Source organism: Bombyx mori, chromosome 25 (assembly GCF_030269925.1).
Source record: "Bombyx mori chromosome 25, ASM3026992v2".
Lineage (NCBI taxonomy): Eukaryota > Metazoa > Arthropoda > Insecta > Lepidoptera > Bombycidae > Bombyx > Bombyx mori.
Window position 1 is genome coordinate 602,969 of NC_085131.1, and position 24,664 is coordinate 627,632.

Here is a 24,664-nt window from a genome sequence, read left to right on the forward strand (position 1 = left end):
AATACGGAATGAATATGTTAGAGGAAATCTGAAAGTGGCACCTGTTATAGAAGTTGAGAAATGCGCGTTTGGGATGGTATGGACATGTGATGCGACGAAATGAAAATGAGGTTGGTAAGAGAGTGTTAACTATGAAAGTGGAAGGATATAGAGGAAGAGATAGACCTAAGAAGACATGGATAAATTGCGTGAAAAAAGGTATGTGTACGAGGGGAGTGAGCGAAGAAATGGTATATGATAGAGAAGTATGGAAGGAGAAAACATGTTGCGCCGACCCCAGGTGACTGGGAGAAGGACAAAAGAATGATGATGGGTGGTACAAATATAGCACACAACATGTAGATATAGTATATATTATTTTTGCAAATTAAAAAGCAACTTTAAACTTTGAAACAAATATATTTTCTTTTAAACAAAACAAAATACCGAATTCCTAAAGACAAAAAAAATCAACCTTGACACGCCAGTAGCAGCTAATATTGAAATGACGTGAGTCGAAATACAAAGTAGAAAAAACTCTATTACCATATTACTAAATAACGATCAACGTGACCTTACTGGAAGCGACCTCTGGTATTTTATCTAATAACTGTGCTTTTTTGACAGTCGTGTATATTTCAATAATTAGTTAATTAATATTGTATATGATTTAAATTCACTAAATTCTAATGGAAAAATAATCTACACATTAATTTAGTTTTTTTCTATTCTGGGATACCATCAATCGTAATTAAAGTACTAGGCAAACCTTTTTATTTAAGCATCTGTGGATGTTATTACTTGTGGAAGAGGGTGTATTTTATAAGGTTACTTAATGTTTAACTTAACTTTTTACTAGCCGTAATGGCAACATTGTGTTTATTTTCATCTTCGATCCTTTGAACTATAGTCGTTATTTAAGTTATTTTCTTTTATTTTTAATAGCAAAAATCTCTTGTTACAAATATTACTTAAAATGTAGCTACATCAGTTTTCAATGTGATGTAAACTTTAAGGTGTTTGACACAGTCTTAATGTTTGTGATTTAAAAGGATTTCAATCGTCTTGTTATGTTAATATAATTATGTTGCTCTATGTCTGATATAAGTTAGCGAGCGGTAAGTCACTAAATATCAAATTACAATATACGTAACATGGAATGGAATGAATACCACTGAGTTAATTTCACGTAACACAGCAAATATTTTCACGGCCTTACGTGTTAATTTGTCTGGTTTTATGATTATCGTGACTACGAGTTGACACACACACAGACGCGGACTGATACTTGTGTGTCCAGACACGTTTATTTTATGTGTGTGTATGTAAGTGAAGAGAGGATGCCTGTCGTGGATTGTGAATGAACTACACTTAATTGAAATTTACTTTATCGAATACTTTAACCAGTTAAGTAGTAGGCGTGTGATATCTGGTTTTTTTTTATTGCTTAGATGGAAGGACGAGCTCACAGCCCACCCGGTGTTAAGTGGTTATTGGAGCTCATAGACATTTACAATATAAATGCGCTACCCATCTTGAGATATGAGTTCTAAGGTCTCAGTATAGTTACAACGGCTGCCCCACCCTTCAAACCGAAACGCATTATTGCTTCACGGCAGAAATAGGCAGGGTGGTGGTACCCACCCGCGCGGACTCACAAAGGTCCTACCACCAGTAAACAGAATGAACAGGATAGTTTGCAATATTAGTTAAATGTCAAGTTTCATTGGAACGGTGAGATTTAGATGGAAAATCAGGATTGAAAATAGCTGGGAAGGTTGACTTACACAATAACAATAATATTCCCACTTCTCCTGTAACCAATCGTGCGTGATACAGGCATAATGAAGGAGATGGAATATGCTAAAAGCCCAGAAACAAGTATTCTAGAAAATGGATCCATTCGGGGAAAAAATACTCTTAACGTAAAAGCTGCCCTGAATATTGAATACCTTTTGAATTATTACCAAAAATTCCTGAAAGGGTTACTACTATCAAAGCTGTATTCGTACTGAGAATTTAATATTTCTTTTGTTACACGAATTTCTATACAAACGAATACCATCAGAATGTACTTGGAAATACATAATAGATGTTTGAAGTAAGTAGTGGCGTAGCAATACCCCTGACACTGATGATGATTTTACAAGCATTGGCTTAGGCTGCAGGAAGGCGAACATCGTAGATTCTCTTGTATTTCATACTTACCGAACCCTATAGACACCATAACCTGGATCGTGTTATCGATCTAGCTTGCTTTAGCGGTAGGCAGCGGCTTGGCTCTGCCCCTGGAATTGCTGACGTCCACGAGCGACGGTAACCACTTACCATCAGGTGGGCCGCATGCTCATCTGCCTGCTACCCGTGCGGACTCACAAGAGGGCCTATTGCCAGTAGGTGGTGGTTCTGTGACGGCTAGAGCAGGTGGCGCCCGAATCGTGCTAGGGATGAGGAATACTTCGTATATATGGTTTTGTCGCAGTGAAACCTGGTCGAATATACTAGTACGACTAGTAAACTTTGCAAAAATCTACCGAAAACGCAAATAAAATGTTTACACTGTCTAAGTGTATATGTGCCACCAAAACTCGAGCTGTTTGAATATTTTAGCAATTCATTTTCGAAACGATCAATAACGACTTATATCACCTTGAATAGCCGCTTCGAAATGCAGGCGCTTGTTTGTTGCCACACGAATATCAACTCTAATATCTCTTGTCTTTATGTAACGTATAACGGTATTTGCCTTCTTGCGGTCTTTGCGACAAAAACACTAATGACCTAACTGATGTTGTGTGATTTGTTTGTCACACACATTGAACTTGTTATCTAGAACTATCGAAATATCTCAACAAGAGGATATCGACGCTGTCCATCAACTCATTATAAAATATATATAAATTTTTATTACGTAACAATATTTCAACAACATACATAAGGTCGGGTCAGTGTATTGCAAATTTTGTTTTAGAAAGGATTCGTATTTTATGACCTTTTTTGGCTCCCAGTAAACGTTATTTTTTAGATTAATTAGTGTTTGCTCAATGATCGAAATTCGACCATGACAACGGCTACCGCAAGATCTATTGAAATTTTGAAAAAATAACGTATTTATCATGTTTTTATTGATAAACTTAAATATACTCTACGAAGAGAAAATGGAGTGGAGACTTTTCTATTGCATTTCCTTTGCCTATAAAGTTGTCGTTTAGTTTAAAAAAAGTCATTCTTTTCTTTCTATCAATCAAAATACATACTATCGATGCGTAAAATTGTTTTTAATATTATTATTTAAATGCCCTTCTTGAATAGAGTACGGGAGCCGACATACTCTTCAAAGGCATTTTGTACTGCTTCTCGGGTTTTGATTGTTGTCCTTGCAAAAAGTAGACCAAACTTTGGTAGAAGTAGAATTCTGTCGGCGCATGGTCTAGCGAGTATTACCTATCCGTACGACGCAAAACTCCCAACCCTAGGCTCTTGTAGCTTAGATACCGTAGGAGCAGCGGGGACGAGCGATTAACCAAAATTCATCGGAGATTCGCGGGGCTCTCTATCATTGTATCCAGGTCCTCACAGAACATATACGCAGCAATGCTGGTGCCATTTGGCAAGAAGCTGCGATGAATTATAATGATACTAGACCACTAAACAGTGACCATGACTTTTTAAGGGATAAGTTATCATTTGGGTCGTCCATTAACGAATCGTGAGTTCGATTGTAATGTTCACTCCATACACGGAACGAAATTCTTATTCCATAATTACTCGTATTTGTAGTAAAAACGAAAACACTACAACAAAGAAAAAGTCTATATAAATGAAGTAAAGATAGGAAATTTAAAATCAATTAAGAAAATCTGTGTATCGTGATAGTTTTCGAAGGCAGACGATCATAGGGTCCATCCTGATAGTGAGTGCTTACCGTTGCTCGTGGATGTGTCTCAAAGCCAGTACACTTTTTAATTATGCAACCAGAACACTTATTATATAGCGTTTATATACAGCATAATAGTTAAAACTAAAAATGTTACTCTCATAGCCTCCTGTCACACAATCCAACATTTACTTTCAGCCGACCTTGACCGAAAAACGTACCATTCATCTTGACATACTGACATAGACGAAACGAAATAACACAAGAATTTAATGTTACTTAAGACAATGGTAATAGAGGCGATTTTACTGCGATGCTATGTTGTACAGACATTCGTCATGCGATGATGGAAGGCGACGAAAATTAATGCACTTCGTTTTGACGAAGCGACTTTTCGTTTGAAAAGTAAATAGTCGGATTTAATTTAAAATGTCTTCTAATTATTTTTCATCACCCACATCCGTTGCCTAATAGGCAATGCTATAGCGGAAAAGGTCTTTCGATGTAGGCAGTCATGAGTACAGCAATTGAGTCAATGCTCTACAGATTAAAAAATAAAACAATTTCATTTCCACCCAGAAAAAACAGAAACACCCTAAAAACTTTTATTCGAGTTCATTTTGTCTCGTTAAGGCCTCCATGGTCATGTTTAATGTTTCGTCGACCCGATTATTTAATAGATATCCATAAATATATTTTACTTTGGAACCAATTTCAAATACTTAAATTAGAATCCATCCTCTTGTTCCGAATGGCAAGATGTGACATGACATGACATGTCAGTAACCTTGGACCGAAAAGTTAATTTGCTATTGCAGCGATAATTTCAACATCGCGTCGTCTACGCCAACATTTACCATTTCAGGGGTACACTTAGTCCCTATGGTCAAATGGGTTGAAAAGCTTATTTCAGGTAGACCTGTCGGGTGCGCTCATTTGAAATGTAAATTGTGGCCCATTTCCAAAAGCGGTTCATTTTTCTGCATTTCTTAATGTAACATTCCCAAATACCGACTGACCAAATTGTTTCTGAACATTGTATGAATTAGGAAAATTTTTAAAGTTTCAAAAATCCGCCGGTCTATGTGGTCTGTTCAGTTTATTGTTCCTGACACAGCGAAGCGTTTTGGTGGAAAAGTTAGTGAAGTACTTTAGTTAGTTAGTACTTTAGAATGTGTCCGCCATGTTGCGCTTTACTTGTTTATTGACAAAGTAGTTGTCTGATTTTCGTTCAAATTTACGTGTGAATGTGACAAGGGATGGGTGTAACCGTGTGGGCTCTCGATATGTATTACTACCAGATAGAGATCTTTACGTTTTTGTTATTCACTCTTTTTGGCATATTCATATCCAAAAACTTTTTCTTATCGTTTAAAGAGGTGGACGAGGTCACGGCGCATCTGCTTTTAAGTAGTTTTCAGCGCTCATATACATCAACAATACCACCACCCTTCTAGAGGCAATTTGAGTTGTAAGTCTCAGTTTTTACAGTACAACGGCTGCTCCATCCTTCAAACCGAAACCATACTGCTTCACGGCAGAAATAGGAAGGGCGGTGGTAACTACCCGAGCAGGTCCACAAGTCGCCCTATTCATCCATATTATAGTTTATAGTCAAAATATTTCTATTCAGCCCACAGTCGTCCAATGCTGGACATAGGCCTCTCCCAACCCTGGCCACAAACATCGGTCCTGCGCTGCCTGCCTATATAAGCGTGTGTACTTCACCCATTTATGCTACAATTACTGTCGGGCTTATTTGTGACTGACGTCTTTCAAACTGTTCTACTTCACGACTGAATGCATTTCAACGTCCCAAAATTTCTACTGCATCACAAAAACCATATTATGTACAAATTGTTTTATCTTAAGATTCAGGATCGCACCGCAGTATACTCGATATAACTTGGGAGTGCAAGGTTTTACCTATCCGTCGACGGGCCTTTATGTAATTGGTTAATATATTTAGATTTATGTCCTTATATGACATAAGCCTTGAAACGATTAAGCGTGTTAAACGAACAATTAACGTGGTGATGCGATGTTTGTATCATTCAACCGTTTCAGTGTGAATTAGAATTAAGTCGTATTATGTTACGTCTAGTATAGTAAGTACATTTAGTAATTAGTAGGAATTAAATATAGAATAAATAATTCCTGATAAATCACTGCTATCTGGCCAACAATAGGATTCTCTGTACTTTATATAAAAACGAGACATACTTTATACGTTAGTCTTGGCTGATAATAAAACATACAACATAAAACTAAAATCAAAATAAAATAAAATTGATGTATTTCAAATATTGAAACTTCGCATTTATATATAGTTACAGTACAGTGGCTAATATATAAGTAATAAAAATATCAGGAAGATTCTATATTAATTATTTCCTATTTTTAACAAAAACTACATTTCCGCTGAATGCGTAGGTTTAGTTGTTATTATACTACAATTGTTACTAGGTCATGTTTCAAGGTAGACAGTGCCATTCACGTTCGGTAACCTCTACCAGCTCATCTATGATAGAGTATTAGTTATGTATTTTTTAATAGGAGGAATCTGCCATCTTGAATACTTACAAGTTAAGAGATCTTTCCAGTGTAGCCGTTGTTTAGCCGAAAAAAACACGTGTGTTAGTTTGTCTCCCTTGGTGTGGCTTTTTCGTTTTATCTAGTTTCAAATAACGAAATAAATAAATAAATAAACGAAGGTGCCCGTCATTAATCAAAATAATCATAGGATCTTTTTATCTTATTTTCTTACATAAATACCTTCTCCATTTGCTACCTTTGAATTTGGGTTGGGATGCACATATTAAGTAAAGGTTGTTAGTCAATCGCAACTAACTGGCTCTTTTCTAAACAATGTCTAAAGTTAAGTAATCCCTTATGATTAAGTTGACTCAGATTCTCAGCAGTATAAGTTAGCTTAAGTAAATCTATAAAAGTTCTCTTGCTACTGTAATCATTGGAAAAGCATGTGAATTATCACATTAACACCATTGCATGTCTTCTGACTAAATTTATCAAACAAACACTTAACTATTAGCAGATGATGACAAAACTAATACTAAAAGACCATTACTAAACATCTAAACTGGTCAAACAACTATTCTAAGAGGGAAAACCTGGTGAAATTATGCAATAAATACTGGTTGTATTGAGTAACGCCTTGACCTTCAATACCTACACGGGAATTTAACACGTATAACCTAGCGCATAACGACTAGACTTGCTCATAATACGGGTCATTATCACTTGGTACTCGTCCAATGCTGTGATAATTGAGCTTAGTGGGCCAAAAACTGTACATATTTAGAATAATGTAACCCTGTTGGTTTTGTTCCAATATTTGACCCAATTCACTTTTTGGACTTGGAATAAAACATGCATTTTTATAGCTCCAATGGACTACCTGATACATAGGGTGGTTACACATATAATATGAAGAAAACTGAAACGTTTCGAGGTAGAAATAGGCATTACATGGAAGCAGGCTCGAGTTGGTTAGTGAGCAGGATAGGTTTTATTACGAAAGAAAATACTTGAAGAAACGCGCTATTGAAGATAATCAATCGCATATAATGAGAATTTATGTCATTCTTTGGTGGGCCTCGATATAATAACACGTAAATTCTATGTATTTATCTAGTTCTTGTATTAGGATATCTCTTAACATAAAATAAATTAGAAGTAGTTTGTAGATCTTTTGCAAAAAAGTTGTAAGTGGAATCTGTGCCAAGTCGTACTAAAGCCAAATATGTACTGCGCCCGTCAGCTATCCACGTGCCGAGCCAAGTGTTTATTTGAAACGAAAAGTACGATCATTTTGCGGGAATAGTGCAGCAATAAGAAAAGGTTTGGAAGCTGCATACGTACCACCTCCCTGCCTATTTTTGCCTCGAAGTCGTAATGAGCTTGAAGTGTGCGATAATCGTTATATTATATAATTTAAACTTGTTCTCATATTTCTAGGTGGGTGACGGTACTTACGTTGTTGTTTGAGCTCCGGTAAAAACTTAACGTTGGTTGGGCCGAGAGCTCTTTCACCAGTCTAAGCCATAAAAAATGATAAATCGGGTTTATAATCTAGTGGGAAATATTGATGGCCTGTTCTCTTGTGACATGTCCAATGCATAATTCAATACTTAATCGTCTTGTTGGTCTAGTGGTTATTAACCTAGCTTAGGTACTATACTGTGAAGTCTGCAATATTTTGTGAAAAGAAAAGTTATATAATATAGGCGAGTAGTGATGGTACCTACTGCTCGCGAAATTACGTGAATTAATTTATTTATTAATTGGACTTTAGTTACATAGAAGTAAATATAATATAATAATAACATCTGATCTCTCGCTGCGATGGATGTGTCGAAATTTCAACAAAAAATTTTTTTGCATAATAATTTATTGGAAAGATCTAATCATCAATTTTACAATATCTTTTTGGTATTCGTATGTAGGGAATGTAGGAGTATAATCCTAAATTTTGTAAATGGGCAGAAATTGGTAACCATAAAAATAATGACACTTAGCCCAATAGCAAGCAATAAAATTAGCAGGTTGTTTTCGAAAATAAATTCGTTGGTCGGATCAATCCTGGATAAAATTGAAGACATATTTCAGTGTAGCTCATGGGTGAAACAATGCGTGACAGCATAACATAAAGAAGTTTGCTTCGAAGGATCGTCGCAGTTATTCGAACCGGTCGTTTTGTGTTGTTACTGACTCAATAAAACTGTGAAGCAAATAATTTGGTGTTGCGTTGACGTAAAATTATAGTTGGATGGTTTAATATATTTTTTTTGTTTTGATTTTCTTTGGTTTGGTGTGCTAAGCTGTTGTGGTAATATTCGAGGCGAACTAATGTGTTTGACTGATATCGTATACATGTTATAAAGTAGAACTGTTATTACGAGTGTTCGCGGTTTTGAAAGATCATTTTATCATAAGCAATCCCTCTGCATTCCGATACCCATTATCGCGCAAGAAACGAAAAAGTCTTCTAAAAATGTCAAAAGCAGATATTTTCGTAATTAGCATAGACAAAAGAGTTAGTAAGTTTTGCTCTTCAACTTTTATTTATTTCGTAACTAGTATTGGTACTAGGTATTCTTGGTATTCTTTTAGTACTTTTTATACGCTAATAATTTAGTACTTGGTATTCTTTTCCTTGCCCTACACAATGAAAATGTATTACATCAAATAAACTGAGAGTTGTGTCGCGATGATTAAGATCGAACTTCGACTAGCACGCGTACACTTGGGATATTTAAATAAACTCACGAGCAGTGCGTTTCCTTCGCACCTCGTTTACATTTCTCGGTCTTCGGATTAGTATTGATTATATCGTGTCCTATTTGCCTTGCCCTCGATCGGCAGCCTACTGAACTGTGTGTATCTCATCGAGTACCTACACGACCAAACGATTTGTATTGCTTTATTAGCTTGGAAAACATTTCATCATCGTTAGGGCGGAATGTGGGGACCGGAAAGATTGGTATTGTGATAAAGAATTACCGTTTTATCGGATATTCGATGAAGCATTCGAAGGTTTTGTTGGTTTTAGGAAATTTCTGTTCTATTATTCACTCGATCCTATTTGTTTTCGAATCGAATATACTTTTCCACTCAGATTATCCTTTTTTTATTTATTTTTTTCTCGATTAGGCCGCCGCGTCAGTAATAATAGTTGTAACTGGTTTTTTTTACAATTTTTTTCGCTAAACGAAACTAAAAAGCTAACATCCATCTGGACAATATCACAACAAAAGACCTCCAAGGTTATGTAAATACTTTCAATATAGGAAAATATGAGTAACTCATTATTTTCTGTTAAATAAAATATTATATTTTAAACTAGCTGTCGCGGCAGACTTCGTAGTGCCTCCATCGATAAATAAAAGACCTAAATTTTTGTATAAAAAAACTTAAAACAAACAAAAGGAATCCGTTCGACGGGAGACACATCAAAGGGAAAACAAAATTGTTATTTTTATTTAATTGCGAGCATTTTCATATTTATCTACGTTTTAAACCTTCTTTGGACTTCCACAAATAATTCAAGACCAACATTAGCCAAATCGGTCCAGCCATTCTCGAGTTTTAGCGAGACTAACGAACAGCAATTCATTTTTATATATATCGATAATTTGGCTAAATTGAATATTTTCTTTGATACAGGTACAATGGAACGCGCTTGTCTGATCACCGGCTCGGTGGAGGGGATCATGGTTGTGTTGGACTTCATTATGGAGAAGATTAAAGAGAAGCCAGAGCTCGTGAAGCCATTCCCGGAGGGAGTCGACACTAAAATGCCCCAGGACAGAGACAAACAGGTAATTGTCATTACATTTGACATGATCTTTGAAATTTGAATGAACTTTGCTCCGTAAAGAGCGTTGAACTCCGACTGCGATAGAAACATCAAACAAATTTAAAATTGCATCGAAGTTATTCGTTTAAATACATTGAAACTTGCAGAAGGTACTGAAGTTTGTTCTTTCTAGTATAAAAAAGATAAAGAGTCGAAGAATTTTTGAGAGTTTAAGATATGCGATATTCAAACAAACAAAAATTCTAGAATATTACTCCTACTTTTACTAAAATAATAATTATGTAAATGAGTAAACTTCCCATTGACTAGACTTATTTTGAAATCATTAGAGACCCTTTAGAATTTTTTTATATATTTTTTTTATTAATTCTATACAGTAAGCTGTCGTAAGACATTCAACCGTAGTTTTGAGAAAAACAATTTCAGTGGTGCATGCACAATGTCCATTGAAATCTCCATATCAATTAATCTACAGTAGATCTCGAGGCACTCTTCTTCTGAGTCTTCTTTTAGTTATTTGGTTGTCCATTAAATGCTTAGCAAGGTTATTCGGATGGGCTTCCAATCTTACACAATAGGCTTTAGCTCGCTGGATTACTTCATCTTTGACTTTTCTTATGGCAAGATCATAACAAATTCTTTCATTTGTTAACATACCATGGTGCGTTCACTATCATCCTAAGCGTTTATGATTGAAATCATGAATCTCTCTTTAGAAATGAACTTTACATCGTTGTTCACTGGAAAGAGAGTTACACAAACAGCTAATGCTCGCCGTAGAATGATTCGAAAAGTGACCTGGTTAATTAATTGAGATCGATTAATGAATTCAAACAATACCAACAATAACATTAACGTCCGTGACCATGAAAACGGAGAATTCAAGCAAACTATTAACCAGACGAAGTACTTTTTCGAAAGCAAACTAATAACGAAACGAAGTACCTTCAATATTTTTGAACTTTTAGTGATATTGACGAACTTCAAAAAAAATGACAACAATATACGTGAGATTAAACTGTCAAATTAATTTCAATTATGACTAGGATTCGTGCAAAACCGAAAAAGTTTATTTATTATCCTTATGTGTTCCTTATTTGGCAGAAGATGAAAACGCTTTTTTCGCACGTTATTACCACAAAAGCTTTGGATTTTTTTCTTTATGCCCTTATAAGCAGAAGAGCATACCGTCTACACCTGATGGTGAGTGGTTACCGTCGCCCATGGACTTCAGCAATGCCAGGAGCAAATCCAAGCCGCTTCTTACTGAAAACTACGTCATACTTGGTACTGTATCATGCGGATAACAACACGATATTTTGGGCACGAATGTGTTTTGTACGCTATCGGAATAAAAACGAAAAAACAGGACTGCAGCTGCTATCGTTATCGGCAACATTCGAACCCGACTGCGGATAACGCGTTAAAAATATACCAACATCTGACCACATCGTCACCTCAACAACATGCGCTAATGTGATTGATAACCTGTCCACCAGTAGGAACAGAGTAGAGATACCCGTGTCATTATTAGCATCTAATTACCATGAAATAATTATTATTGTAAATTTAAAATTGGATTACTTTTGTTTAAATTTTTCTTGACCTCTTCAATAATTTAGTTAATGTATTCTGCGTTGAAATTTAATAGATACAGATTTACCATTTTATCATTTAAAAAAACATTATTGGAATGAAACTGAGTTATGAAAAAGGCCATAAAAGTAGTCTAATTTTATTGTGTTTAATTTTAGCGAAAAGTGGTTTTTTATTTATTGCTTAGATGGGTAGACGAGCTCACAGCCCACCTGGTATTATGTGGTTACTGGAGCTCATAGACATCTACACCGTAAATGCGTCACCCACCCTGAGATATAAGTTCTAAAGTCTCAGTATAGTTACAACGGCTACCCCACCCTTCAAACCGATACGCATTACTGCTTCACGACAGAAATAGGCGGGGTGGTGGTACCCACCCGTGCGGACTCAAAAGACGTCCTGCCACTAGTATTACTGTCAATAACATATTATAGAATTTAAGAATATGGTATTGGTACCCGTGCACACTCACAAGAGGTCCTACCACCAGTAAAAAACAGTGCGTAATATTCTAGTACAATTACATTAGTTCAATAAGACGGTCCAAGAGGTCAAAAGAAAATTCTGTTTACAGAAGTGTGGTTGTGGTTGATACCATAGTTGCGTGTCTCAGCATAGGTAGGAAAAAAAAAGTTGGGAAATTCAATCTCGGCTAGTTCACTCATTTCGAATGTTACCGGGCTAATATCATACAGGAAATCTGTAGCTGTTGTTCGTAGAAAGTAGTAGAAAGATTGATCGGCGATCGTGTGGACACGTGCAAATACACATGAATTATACATGAAATGGCTTTGATGTGTTGACGAAAAAACTTACCACTGTTTTAGATTGTACTAGCGACCCGCCCTCGCTTCGCTTCGGAAACTGTAATTTATTATTGATTTCTCCACTATTTAATGGATGTTATTATACATATAAACCTTCCTCTTCAATTACTCTATCTACAGGGTGGCCCATAAGTCCTTTGAAAAGTAAAATTTGAATAAAACGAACAGGGCGCGCGTGAGCGGTGCAGGGGAAGCGGGGGGAGTAACTTCGGTTTCTGGGAATTTAGTCGCGATGGAGCGTTTTACCGGAGCGGACCGTGCGTTTTGTGTGCGCGAGTTTTATAAAAACGACAATTCGGCAACCGTTGCGCGGCGTAAATTTCGAGAACACAAAGGTTTACACAACTTTGACGACACTCCAACTCTTCAAACGATTAAGAACTGGGTTGCTAAGTTCGAGGAGACCGGTTCGACGTTAGATAAACCGCGGTTGGGTCGCCCAAGGACGTCACGTACGGAACAAAACATAGACACAGTGACACAGTCTATTCGCGAAAATCCGACACAGTCAACTCGTAAGCGCGCCAGAGCATTAAACGTATCCAGGACATCGTTACAACGGATTTTGAAGAAAGATTTACATATGCACCCTTACAAAATTCAGTTGGTTCAAGAATTAAAGGAAACTGACGGTATTCAAAGACAAAATTATGCGAATGAAATGTTGAATCGGTTTACTTCCTTCAATAACATAATGTTCTCTGACGAGGCTCATTTCCATCTTAACGGGCATGTTAGTAAACAAAATTGCCGCTATTGGAGCCCCATCAATCCAAAACTTAAGCATCAGAAGCCCTTACATAGTCCGAAAGTGACTGTTTGGGCCGCTATGTCAGCCCATGGTATCCTAGGGCCTTACTTCTTTGAGGATGGCAGAGGGCGCGCAGTTACTGTTACGTCGGAGCGATATGTGGCTATGATCGAAGAGTTTTTCATACCAGAATTGCAAAACTTTTCAGGCTTTAATGCCAGGACGTGGTTTCAACAGGATGGGGCCACTTCTCACACCTCTAACACTGCTATGCCCGTTATCCGTCAACTTTTTCCTGGCAAAGTTATCTCTAAGAGAGGAGACATTTCCTGGCCTCCACGTAGTCCAGATCTGACCCCGATGGATTTTTTTTTGTGGGGCTACCTTAAGGCTAAAGTATACGACACAAACCCGCGGTCAATTGAGGCCCTAAAAGAAAACATCCGCAGAGAAATGACAAGCATTTCAGCAGTGACGTGCCGCGCAGTCATCGACAATTTTAGACGTCGTTTGCAAGAGTGCCGTGATCGCAACGGATTACATTTAGGAGATGTTATTTTCAAAAAATAATTCCCGTTTTTTAAGCTTTTTATGTAAATAAAAATTTAATTCATAATGTAATTAGTTTTATTTTAATAATTTTTTTTTCATATCAAAGGACTTATGGGCCACCCTGTATTAAAAAAAAACGCATCAAAATTTGTTGCGAAGTTTTAAAGATTTAAGCATACATAGTGATATAGGGATAGAGAAAGCGACTTTGTTTTATACTATGTAGTGATGTAGAGTTAGATACTCCCAAACGCGTGTATTCACTTTGCAATATCAATGGACAGAGTCAGCGCTTACTATATATAGCAGAATCGAAAAAGTCCACTCGAAGTGGTTAATATTCAAAATTCATTTCTAATAAAATTTTACACCGTTCGAAAATTAGTTTGCTTAATGGGCAAATAGAATGGAGTCCTCCGTCCGAGGGTCGTAGGGTGTCGATTCGTATGCAAATGGCGTGCCGTTAGCCGGTCTCGCGAAGTCGGCGGCGCGGCGGGGGTAAGGACCCCGCACGAACCGCTTTTAATTAACTTGGACAAAGTTTGCGATGAAAATAATCGTGAACGAGTGTTTGCACGCAACTGTTGCAAAGTTTGAAATATTACTACAGCTTTTAAGTAAGGGGTTTGTTTGGTGGATACGCTAGAAATGATTCGGCCAGTCATTTTATCGTTGAAGTGTAAATAATCCTAAATACCAAAACGACGCTTGAAAGGCAAACATGACTAAGCGACAATAACTGCTTTGTACATAAATGATAGGCAATAACCATATTCGATGCGCAAAAAAAATATATTTCTAGATCTATTAAAATCATTTCAATCCTACAGCTACTAGCTAGATTCTACTGTAGCTAGATTCGTTAAAATCATTTTTTTTTCAGGTATTTCAACTTTAAATTAGTCTACTGTAAAGTTCACGCATTGTCGCTTAGTCACGTTTGCCTTTCAAGCGTCGAAAATAAGTTTTTTTTTTTTTTGTAAAATTCTGTTTTAATTAAATTGATATTGATTTTTTTTTTTGATAACGCCATCTTGTTGTGTCTTTAAAGCGGTTAGTTGCCCTCAATTAAGAAAAATAGTATTATTATTCGCCAATAGATGTCGGGAAGAGTTGATTATTGAAAACACGAATAAAACAACATTTTCTGAAAATAAATCGTAACTAGATCGATTTATTGCCCCCGAAATCCCGTGTATACTAAATTTTATGAAAATCGTTGGAGCCGTTTCCGAGATGCAGATTATATCTATATATACAAGAATTGCTCATTTAAATGTATAAGATTTAATAATCTCATTCATACAATTTAAGAACTTTATATTATTAGGCCGCTATCATTTATCCTTTGATTTTATTGATATATTTCGGCTGCCTGAAAGTGATCGTTAACAGTGATAATGCTAACCATCGTGCTTTAATGTATAAAGTTTCCGTAATTTAGTTTTACGTTTTACTATTTTGGTGTACAATAGAGCATAATCTATACCAATATATGACAAACATAAGAATTTCATTAATAAAATAAACCAATACACTAAAACGCTTTCTTTCTTCGAGTAACGTGACGTATGTGATGTAACAGTTCAGTAAATAAACTAGGCAAAACAAAATAAAGCCCAACATATTTTTGACGTGACAACGTCTTATAATTCGATGGAGCCGGCTGCACGCACGAAAAGACATGACTCGTGCGGCGTTACCTCGCTCTGAGGCGTTCCATTTAAGGCTTGAAGTGCAAGCGAGAGCGCGCAACGAGCGACAAAGAGGCACAATCGGCCTCCGCTTTCGGCAGCGTTCCACATCTGTCTCTCTCCTACTTGAGTGAGCGATGCATCCGCGTGGACAGCTGCTTTACAATAATACATTTACATGTTTTCGTCAAGTATGAAGTTCAGTGAAAAGTGAATATGGTGTCAATTGTTTATAGCAACGATGATTGCGGCGATAAAGGTAATGATTCTTTCGATATATTTTATGTTTTATGACGTTGTCACGCTCAACTATCGTCAGTAAACCGACTTTACAGACAACCGATTTTTGTCCCATAATTTATGTGCATAGAAGTTAAATAGGTTCTTGCGATTAGTCAACGTTAAATTTGGCTTTTACGCGCACATCTGTAAACGCAAAATAACATTGAAATTGCTTAATTTGATCACATTATACACAAATACCCATTTTAATAGAAATGAGCATTAAGTAGACTGTCAATAAAAACTTTTATTACCACTGTTTTTATCAATTTGCCCGAAATTTCCATTTAGTATTGAGTAGGACCTTCTCTGCTTCGTACGCACTCTCTGAGCCCACTCTCATGTTTAAATGTTTGGGATCCGCGCAACATCGCCAGTGCTGTGACGTCCAAATGAGTGTGTAATATTTTTGGTCAAATTTGTTTGATTGAAAAAGTATTTAAGAAGAAGATATGTTATTTCGGAGAAGGCGAAAATACGTTTTGTACTATTTAATTTCAACTTATTATTATTTTTATACTTACATTGATCTATCTATTTTGAAAACAGTAGGAACTATTTTCAAATTCCACTTCATTTCCAAGTAGTGAATTAAACCTAGTCTCGCTTAACTGAGACTGTCAATAGTAGTATGAAAAACTTGGATGTTTTGAATCATGATACTATGATAAAAACCATGTCTAAAGTGTCAAAAAAAATGGAATAAAGCTTCATCACAATTTAATGAATTAATGAATGAATTTGACTGAATTTGAATGAATTGTCTATAAACGCACATAATGGGATACAATTTTTTATCTATATAGATAGATATAAAACTAAGGTAACTTCAGAAAATATTAGAATTTCCAAATACATAGCTAATGTTACAAAAAAAAATAACATCGCCTTGCAATTACTTTTTATATTTTTGTTACTATGTTAACCTTTGCATACATGTCAAATGTGGAAATCGCGTTACAAACAATTGCTGATTGATATCGTGCAAAAATGTCAAAGCGCAAAGGGTGATATTGTAATCGATGTTACATCACTATTAGTTGAGTTGAATTAGTCGAGTTATACCGGGCCCGCTACAAGTTAAACGAAACAAACGTCCCTTCGAACCGCAGACTTTGTACACGAGCTTTGAAGCTCACGCGTTAAGGTAATGTTTGAGCTTTGAAAGTGCTTCGTAAGCGGTAAACAGCGTTAGGCCTTACGTAAGCTAATGGTCTTAGTACAAACAAACACCTCCTCTTTTATGTTCTTTTTATATTTGTGTTTTACATGTTTTACAAGAATTTATATCAATCTGCTATAAAAAGCCTCTGTAACTGATTTTTTATTTATTTGTACGGAAACGAACTCATTTGCCTCTCTGGGGTTTATCAGTTATCCGAGCCAAAGGATATCAAAACGTGACGTCGTGTAAAATTGGAAAACGCGGGATAAGATGTCCTGCTTTTGTCCCGCGGTGCACATACTATTTTTTCTCCTACCAGGCCGAAAGTTCGTGGAGTACCGAGACGGGGTCCAGGGGTGAAGCCCTGGCCCGGGGAAGGGAGGGGGCGGAGCCCCCCCCCCTTTAACTGTTTTTTAATTTTTAAATAAACTACCTATTGCCTTTTGTTTATTGTAATTAATTGTGCTTTGCAACTGCAATTTTTATTTAATTAATTTAATAATGTCATTTTGTTGTCCTTTTCATAACTGTTTTTTTTAATATTATTATTCATGTTCTTTTTATTTTTTAATATATTTCACAATGTTGTGTATTGGTCGGTCTGATGCTGGTGTGCGCGTCACTCCACAGGTGCCGACGGAAGATCAGCGCCGCAGTACCGATTGTTTCGTTACTGTTAGGCTTTGCTGAGCCGGTAACCGTTTCCAAGCTTCGTTATTTTTATCTTTTTTATTTATTTTTTGTACTTAATTTGTGTTTGGAATAAATGTTTAATAATATTATTATTATTTCACTTTCACACTAAACACAATATTGCAAATTACCCGAGCACAACAATGGCGGAGAATTTTAGGTTCGTGAGAGCAGACGTAGACGTAGGCACATGCGCACTTGTCAGTACTCAGGGAGGAAAAGGTACGCTCTCTTCCCTGTACGAACTTTCGGCGTAGGTAGGAGCAAAAGGCCAATTTTACAAAAGCCAATTAACAAACAGAAAATTTTCGACATACGTCGGTTTCAATTCCAGTTTCGGTACTTTCCTGCAACATTTCCCTAAAATTATCGGTAACGGGGTCCAGGTTTTTCTCAGATTTCCTATATTCGGCGATAGACTGTAACTCTAGGAACGCGTCAAACACGCGAATATGTGGTCGTTGTAGCTTGACGTAATCGGGCATAAAAACGCCCGTTTATGCAATAGCGCATAGCGCATTAGAACAATTAAAATAGCAGAAACATGCTCACATTGTTATTCCATTAGAGTTCATTACTAAATTATGGAGTCAGCTTAATGCTTGCCAACATATTTAATGCTATATTATTAAACAGTTACGCAGGATGAAGGAACAGAAATATAATTCCCGCAAACTGTTTGTTTTTTAGTTAGTAGAGTGTCGTAATTACCGGTAGTGTGGTGAATTCGTCATCTCGCATTAAAACTGTATAATCTCAAAACTTACTAATTTTACAGGAAAGCATTTTAAAGGTTTAACATGTAAATTTTTTAATATTAATTACCTTTGCTATTCTATTTTTTATTTTTTACCAGTTACATTATCTGTCTTTTAAAGTAAGATAAAATTATGTATTAATTTTGTTAATAGTAGTCAAAACATAGGTAAACTAAAACTAAACTACGCTCTTTTGACAGTATTTATGAGAAAAATACTGGTGATACCAAATGATTATTATTAACTCAATTTCTAATATTTTTGGAAATTGTACCTACACTTTTAATGCGAAAAGACGAATTGTGAATCTTTACGGGCAATTAACACAATGCGGTCGGTCTGTTTCTGCCGTGTAGCGGTCTGCGTTTCAGTTTGGAGAATAGGAGAGACTCAACTTTGAAAGACGTTATGTGGTGTGTAGTGGTATCTTGTTCTCGTCGAACCCGTCGCTTGCGACAAAGGGCTCGATGAGTAAATTAACTCTCAGACACAGCCCACTGAGTTTATCGCCGGATCTTCTCAGTGGGTCGCGTTTCCGATCCAGTGGTACATTCTGCGAAGCATTGCTCTGGCTAGGGTTAATGTTAGCAGCGTCGTGTCAGGTTTGAGCCCCGTGAGCTCACCTACTTGTTAAGGTTACGCTGAAATGGTCTCTCAAGACCATCAGCTTAAGTAGGAAAAAAAAAAGTGGTATCGTCACTTAACGTCAGGTGGGACGTGAGCTCTTCTACTCATTTATAGCCATGATGATCTACAAACTCTCGAAAATCTTCTAAAATACCGCAATAAGCACTTTTCAATTTTGTTAACAACAAATAAATGTATTATTACTAATGATATTTTGATATAACCTGTTGAGACAAAACTGAGTCATTATCGTGAGGTCACCTTGATCGTTCTGCGGAACTGACTGCATTCTAAGACTAGTTTTAAATTATACCTATACTTACAATAAATACTGTACTTGTATAGTGTTTGTTTATGAAATCAGTGTATTTGCGTATATAAATGTATCTTTTGATACTGATTTTATGGATTTTAGTGGAGTCGATGAGCTCGTTGTTAAGACGCTACCGGATAGACATCAAGGACTCATAGAACTACATACAAACGAGAGTCTTCATTACATCTCACGGCTGTTCTAACGCCAAAGATAATAAAATTGTCTAATATAATATAATCCTTGGGTATGTATAAGTGTTTTAAAAGGAAAATAATTTATTAAAATATTGCATACTTATAAACTGTATAATATGTTATTGGCAGTAATACTAGTGGTAGGACGTCTTGTGACTCCGCACGGGTAGGTACTACCGCCCTGCCTATTTCTGCCGTGAAGCAGTAATGTGTTTCGGTTTGAAGGGTGGGGCAGCCGTTGTAACTAGATTGAGACTTTAGAACTCATATCTCGAGGTGGGTTGCGGAATTTTCGTAAATAGATGTCTATGGGCTCCGGTAACCACGTTACACCAAGTGGACCGTCAGCTCGCCCACCCATCTAAGCAATAAAAACATTATAATAAGACAAAAAATCATAAAATAAATTGAGCATTAGATTTTTTTGTTTTTTATTAGGGGAAAACATAAAGTTTCTGATATCATAGATGAAACCAACGTAGCAAATGTATCCATTAAACCAGAGGAATAAAATTCAAAATACAGCGGATGGTGTCACTAAGAATTTCTGATTCTTAGATCAATCATATTTTGTGTGTATTCTGCTTCTTTTCAAGTGCCTTTTACTATTCAAGGTTGATAAACATTTGTCCCGTTCGCACATCTCGTGAATTAGAGTTGGTTCGTTCTGTTTTATTTAAAATGATCGGCTTCTTGCCTATCGTAACCTCTGCTTGTCTATGATATAAGAATAGTCATCATCTCATTAGTCATCACGAATGCTACTTACTAGTTATAAATAAATAAGCGTTGCTTATTATTTTACATTAACAATTATCCGCATAGTCACAGTAAATGACGTTATGTGTTGATAGTCCATTTGGGGGTTATCTGTGGTCCATGTGTTGGTGCTGCGATTGATGTCGGTGACGGATAGGGTCGTCCCGTACCAGACGTCCCGTATTTTAGGCTTAGTTTAAAATGTCCCGGCGCCGCGGGACTGAGTCTGTCCTGTATTCGAACCGTACGAATATAATAATTGTATTGATTTTTATAAATATATTAAAACCGATAAAAAAGTGTTAAAACTGACTTGCTCCTAGGAGAAATATCAAAAAAAATTAAGAATGTCACTATATAATTTTGTTTTTTATTTGTCCGGGGGAAAAAACTAGAATCCCGTATTTTTTGCCAATTTAAGCATTTGCCTCTTATAGGCGGAAAAAAATCTGGCTACCCGAGTGGCGGAGTACTTGGTGTAACGAGGTATTTGATGCGCCGGTTTTAATGTTGTCTTGACAACAGACGACAGATTTCTGTAGCTTGTTTGGCAATCGTTGCTTTGGACACAAGCCTTAGCCAAGTAGTCGAGTTAGGTTAATAAAATCTTTTTTTTCGTCTGAACAATATTTTTTTTATTAAATCAAATTGCAAGGTAGTTTAATAACCTAAAAGTACACAAATTAAAAAATTGTTGGACTTTCCCAGAGACATTGTGTTTCCAGCTTAGTTCTATAATGCTAGAAGTTGCTGATCCAGGACTAGGCACGTGCCACTGCGCTTAAAGTTTTTTCAATCAATTTCTCGGTAACTGAACGAAAGTTGAAGTATGTTCGTGTGTGCTAGCACTCGGCAGTCTATTAGCAATTTGTTTACATTGGTAATGGACTGAACTACTGGGAATAAGCCTCTCGCTTCGTCTGCGAACATAAAAAAATATTGAAACATTTTTCCAACATAAAGATCTTAAACAGTAAATTTGTTTTCAGGTGAAGATCTTGGTGCCAAACTCGACAGCTGGCATGATAATCGGCAAAGGCGGCAACTACATCAAGCAGATCAAGGAACAGAGCGGCAGCTACGTTCAGATCTCGCAGAAGGCCAAGGAATTGTCCTTGCAGGAGAGGTGCATTACTGTTGTGGGTTAGTATTGTTTAGTAAGATCTGGTACATTTAGTGGTATGGGGAGAGCAACCAAACCTTTGTAGCTATAGGAAAACTAACTCATTTGTTCCAGTAACCGCTCAAAGCCCAATAAGTTACCAATCTAATGCCTGTACGTTCGTAACATCTAGGGGCTTTAAGGTATATGGAAATAATTGCCCATCATCACAGTAGTGGTAACTCATCTTTCCTACTTAGCCTCTGCTTTTATTTCTATTTTCAACTCTATTAATAGGGTTTGTGTAAAGGTACATTGCTTAGTACATAGGTACATAGGTACATCTAACCCTGCCACGAAGCAATTGTGCGTTTCGGTCCAAAGGGCGGAATATATGATTCTGTAAATACTGTAAAAACTGAGACTTGGACTCATGTATCAAGGTGGGTGGCGGCATTTACGTTATAGATTTCTATGGGCTCCGGTAACCACTTAACACCAGGCGGGCCGTGAGATGATTGATGGTTGACCCATTGAACCAATATAAAATAAAAATAAAAATGTATGTTAATACAATAAAAAATTCAAGCATCCAGTTCCAGCAAATGTCTATCTTTGGGCGCACATTGCACCTGATATTAAAACAGACTTAGGTTCTGTTTAATTATTTACACTGAAATGCAATTTTTTTTCGTGTACTGCGAGTTATTTCGAACCGTTTTAAATATAAAATCAATAAAACGATCATTAGTAGTAACGAGACGTGTGGGCGTTCCGATAACGCGACCTCGTGTTGGAGGCGAGGGGCGTTTTGTAATCCGGAACACTTTGGTTATTTGATTGCTAAACCTTATGATGTTCCGCCGCGGGGAGGGGATCACCCCCCTTTTTTGCCCGCCTGTCGATTCTGATATGGGGGACCGATCTATTTACGAAAGCTTGTGATTTCGACCTTTTGTGATACTATTTTTTTTTTTTTTATTGCTTAGATGTGTGGACGAGCTCACAGCCCACCTGATGTTAAGTGGTTACTGGAGCCCATAGACATCTACAACGTAAATGCGCCACACACCTTGAGATATAGTTCTAAGGTCTCAGTATAGTCACAACGGCTGCCCCCACCCTTCAAACCGAAACGCATTACTGCTTCACGGCAGAAATAAGCGGGGCGGTGGTACCATTATTATTTGTGTAATTGCTGATGGTAGAGTCCACTGTAAGCCCGGTACTGTAAAGTACCTCTTTCTACCCCGAAATAGCTATGCATTCCGGTTGTGAAGGGTGGGACAACCGTTATACTGTACAATTGAGACATGGCCTCATATTTCAAAGTGGGTGGAGACACTTACCTTGTTACATTTATGGGTTTCGGTAACCAATAGACCAGTCGTGAACTCGTTCACTAGTGTATATAAAAACAGGAATTCAATGAGCTCCCGTAATTGCCCAGTTTTCTGAAAATCACTTACACAGGTAGAGGATAAGTTTCATACCACTGTATTTTCTATTTATAGTAAATCATTTGTGGAGTATTAAAAAACGAAGACCCCCTAACGACAAATCAGATCAGACCTCCACAGGAAACAATTCTTAGTCAAATCATACTTAGTCAAATATTACTGGGGGTAGGACCTCTTGTGAGTCGAGGGTACGTACCACCACCCTGCCGGTTTCTGCCGTGAAGCAGAATGCGTTTCGGTTTGAAGGGTGGGGCAGCCGTTGTAACTATACTGAGACCTTAGAACTCATATTTCAAGGTGGGTGGCGGCATTTACGCTGTAGACGTCTATGGGCTCCGGTAACCACTTAACACCAGGTGGGCTGTGAGCTCGCCCACCCATCTATGCAATAGAAAAAATTGTTAATTTCAGGCGAGAAGGAAAGCAACAAGAAGGCCTGCCTCATGATCCTTCAGAAGGTGGTTGATGACCCTCAGTCCGGGTCGTGCCCCAACGTATCATACGCGGACGTGGCCGGACCGGTCGCCAACTACAATCCGACGGGATCGCCCTACGCTGTACCCACCGCCGAGGTGAAAGAGGTGACACACGCACATACATACCGCAGGGGTGGGGGTATATATGGAAATTGGGGAGGGTGTTGTTGGCTTGGTAAGGGTCTTGGGGTTGATGATGTTCCAAATCTTGATGGGCGTCTTTTGTTCGTGGGAATGGGCTTATTTTAATTTTAGGGAATTACAATTATATCATAAAGTTGTATCCACTTAATATTTTATCGCTATTTAATATGTTAGCATGAAACATGCAACCGAAGATAAGGGGTGTTAATACAACTGTTAGTAAGAAAAAATAATAAAATACATTATAAACCACGAAATAAAATTAAAAAAATTGTAAGCTAAGTTTAATGTGGCTAATCTTTCTTTATTTTACTGTCAAATGACATCACTCGTATTGAAATTGCTATAGTGTAGTGCTCGGGTTCAGTCAAAATTGTACGGCATTTTCACAATTTAAGGGTGGTCCGGTTCCCCTGTCATATTTATTGACATCTAAGTGAGGCCCGCAGAGGATATAACATATCGAGAGGTGAAAGGCTATTTGGTATAAGCGACATCTCGCTTAATACAGGACATTTATCTTTGTAATTAAAGGCGTATTATAATTGAATATGCAATTTCGAAAAGGGCACATGTCGCATATTTTGTCAAATACGTTTTTTCATATTCATGGTAGTTTTGTGGCTTACCTACGCCCATTTTATAATAATTTCAGTAATTTTCAATTGCTAATTAACACTAATTATTTTAAATTTTACACTGCTTTAGAAAATAATCAGTATTTTTCATTTCCTGAACATTTTACATTTTCAGAGATGTGCCCTTTTCGAAATTGCATATTCAGTTTAGCATCAACTAGCATCAACAGTTCGATGTTTTTAATTAAATTTCAATTAAATTTACTCCATTCAAATACCTGAAGAAGTTTTTTTGTTACGATCTTTTTTCCAAATTTTTTACTTTGAATAGCTCTCTTGCTTAGCCTAAACCAAAGAGCCTTACACCCGTCGATATGGAGATAATAGAATTATCAAAACGCAACAAAACTTTAGTGTCAAAATTATTGTCGAGGGGTCCTTAACAAGCCAACAAAACGCCATTCATCTTGAACTTAATTGGTGTGGTATAA

At 36.9% G+C, this 24,664-nt stretch overlaps 1 protein-coding gene across 9 annotated transcripts in view; it reads left to right on the forward strand.

The window, feature by feature from the left end:
* The window catches only part of LOC101744404 (RNA-binding protein Pasilla), a 90,777-nt gene that overhangs the window by 52,342 nt on the left and 13,771 nt on the right, over window positions 1-24,664 (forward strand). For 6 of the 9 annotated variants that reach the window (XM_012690002.4, XM_012690008.4, XM_012690001.4 and 3 more), the window contains 3 exons: window positions 10,043-10,197; window positions 21,403-21,556; window positions 23,387-23,556. In XM_012690002.4, the coding sequence (XP_012545456.1) occupies window positions 10,043-10,197; window positions 21,403-21,556; window positions 23,387-23,556 (479 nt within the window). The remainder of the gene's footprint in view (window positions 1-10,042; window positions 10,198-21,402; window positions 21,557-23,386; window positions 23,557-24,664) is intronic. The other 3 variants (XM_004925652.5, XM_012690003.4, XM_062676009.1) reach the window with 1 other exon arrangement.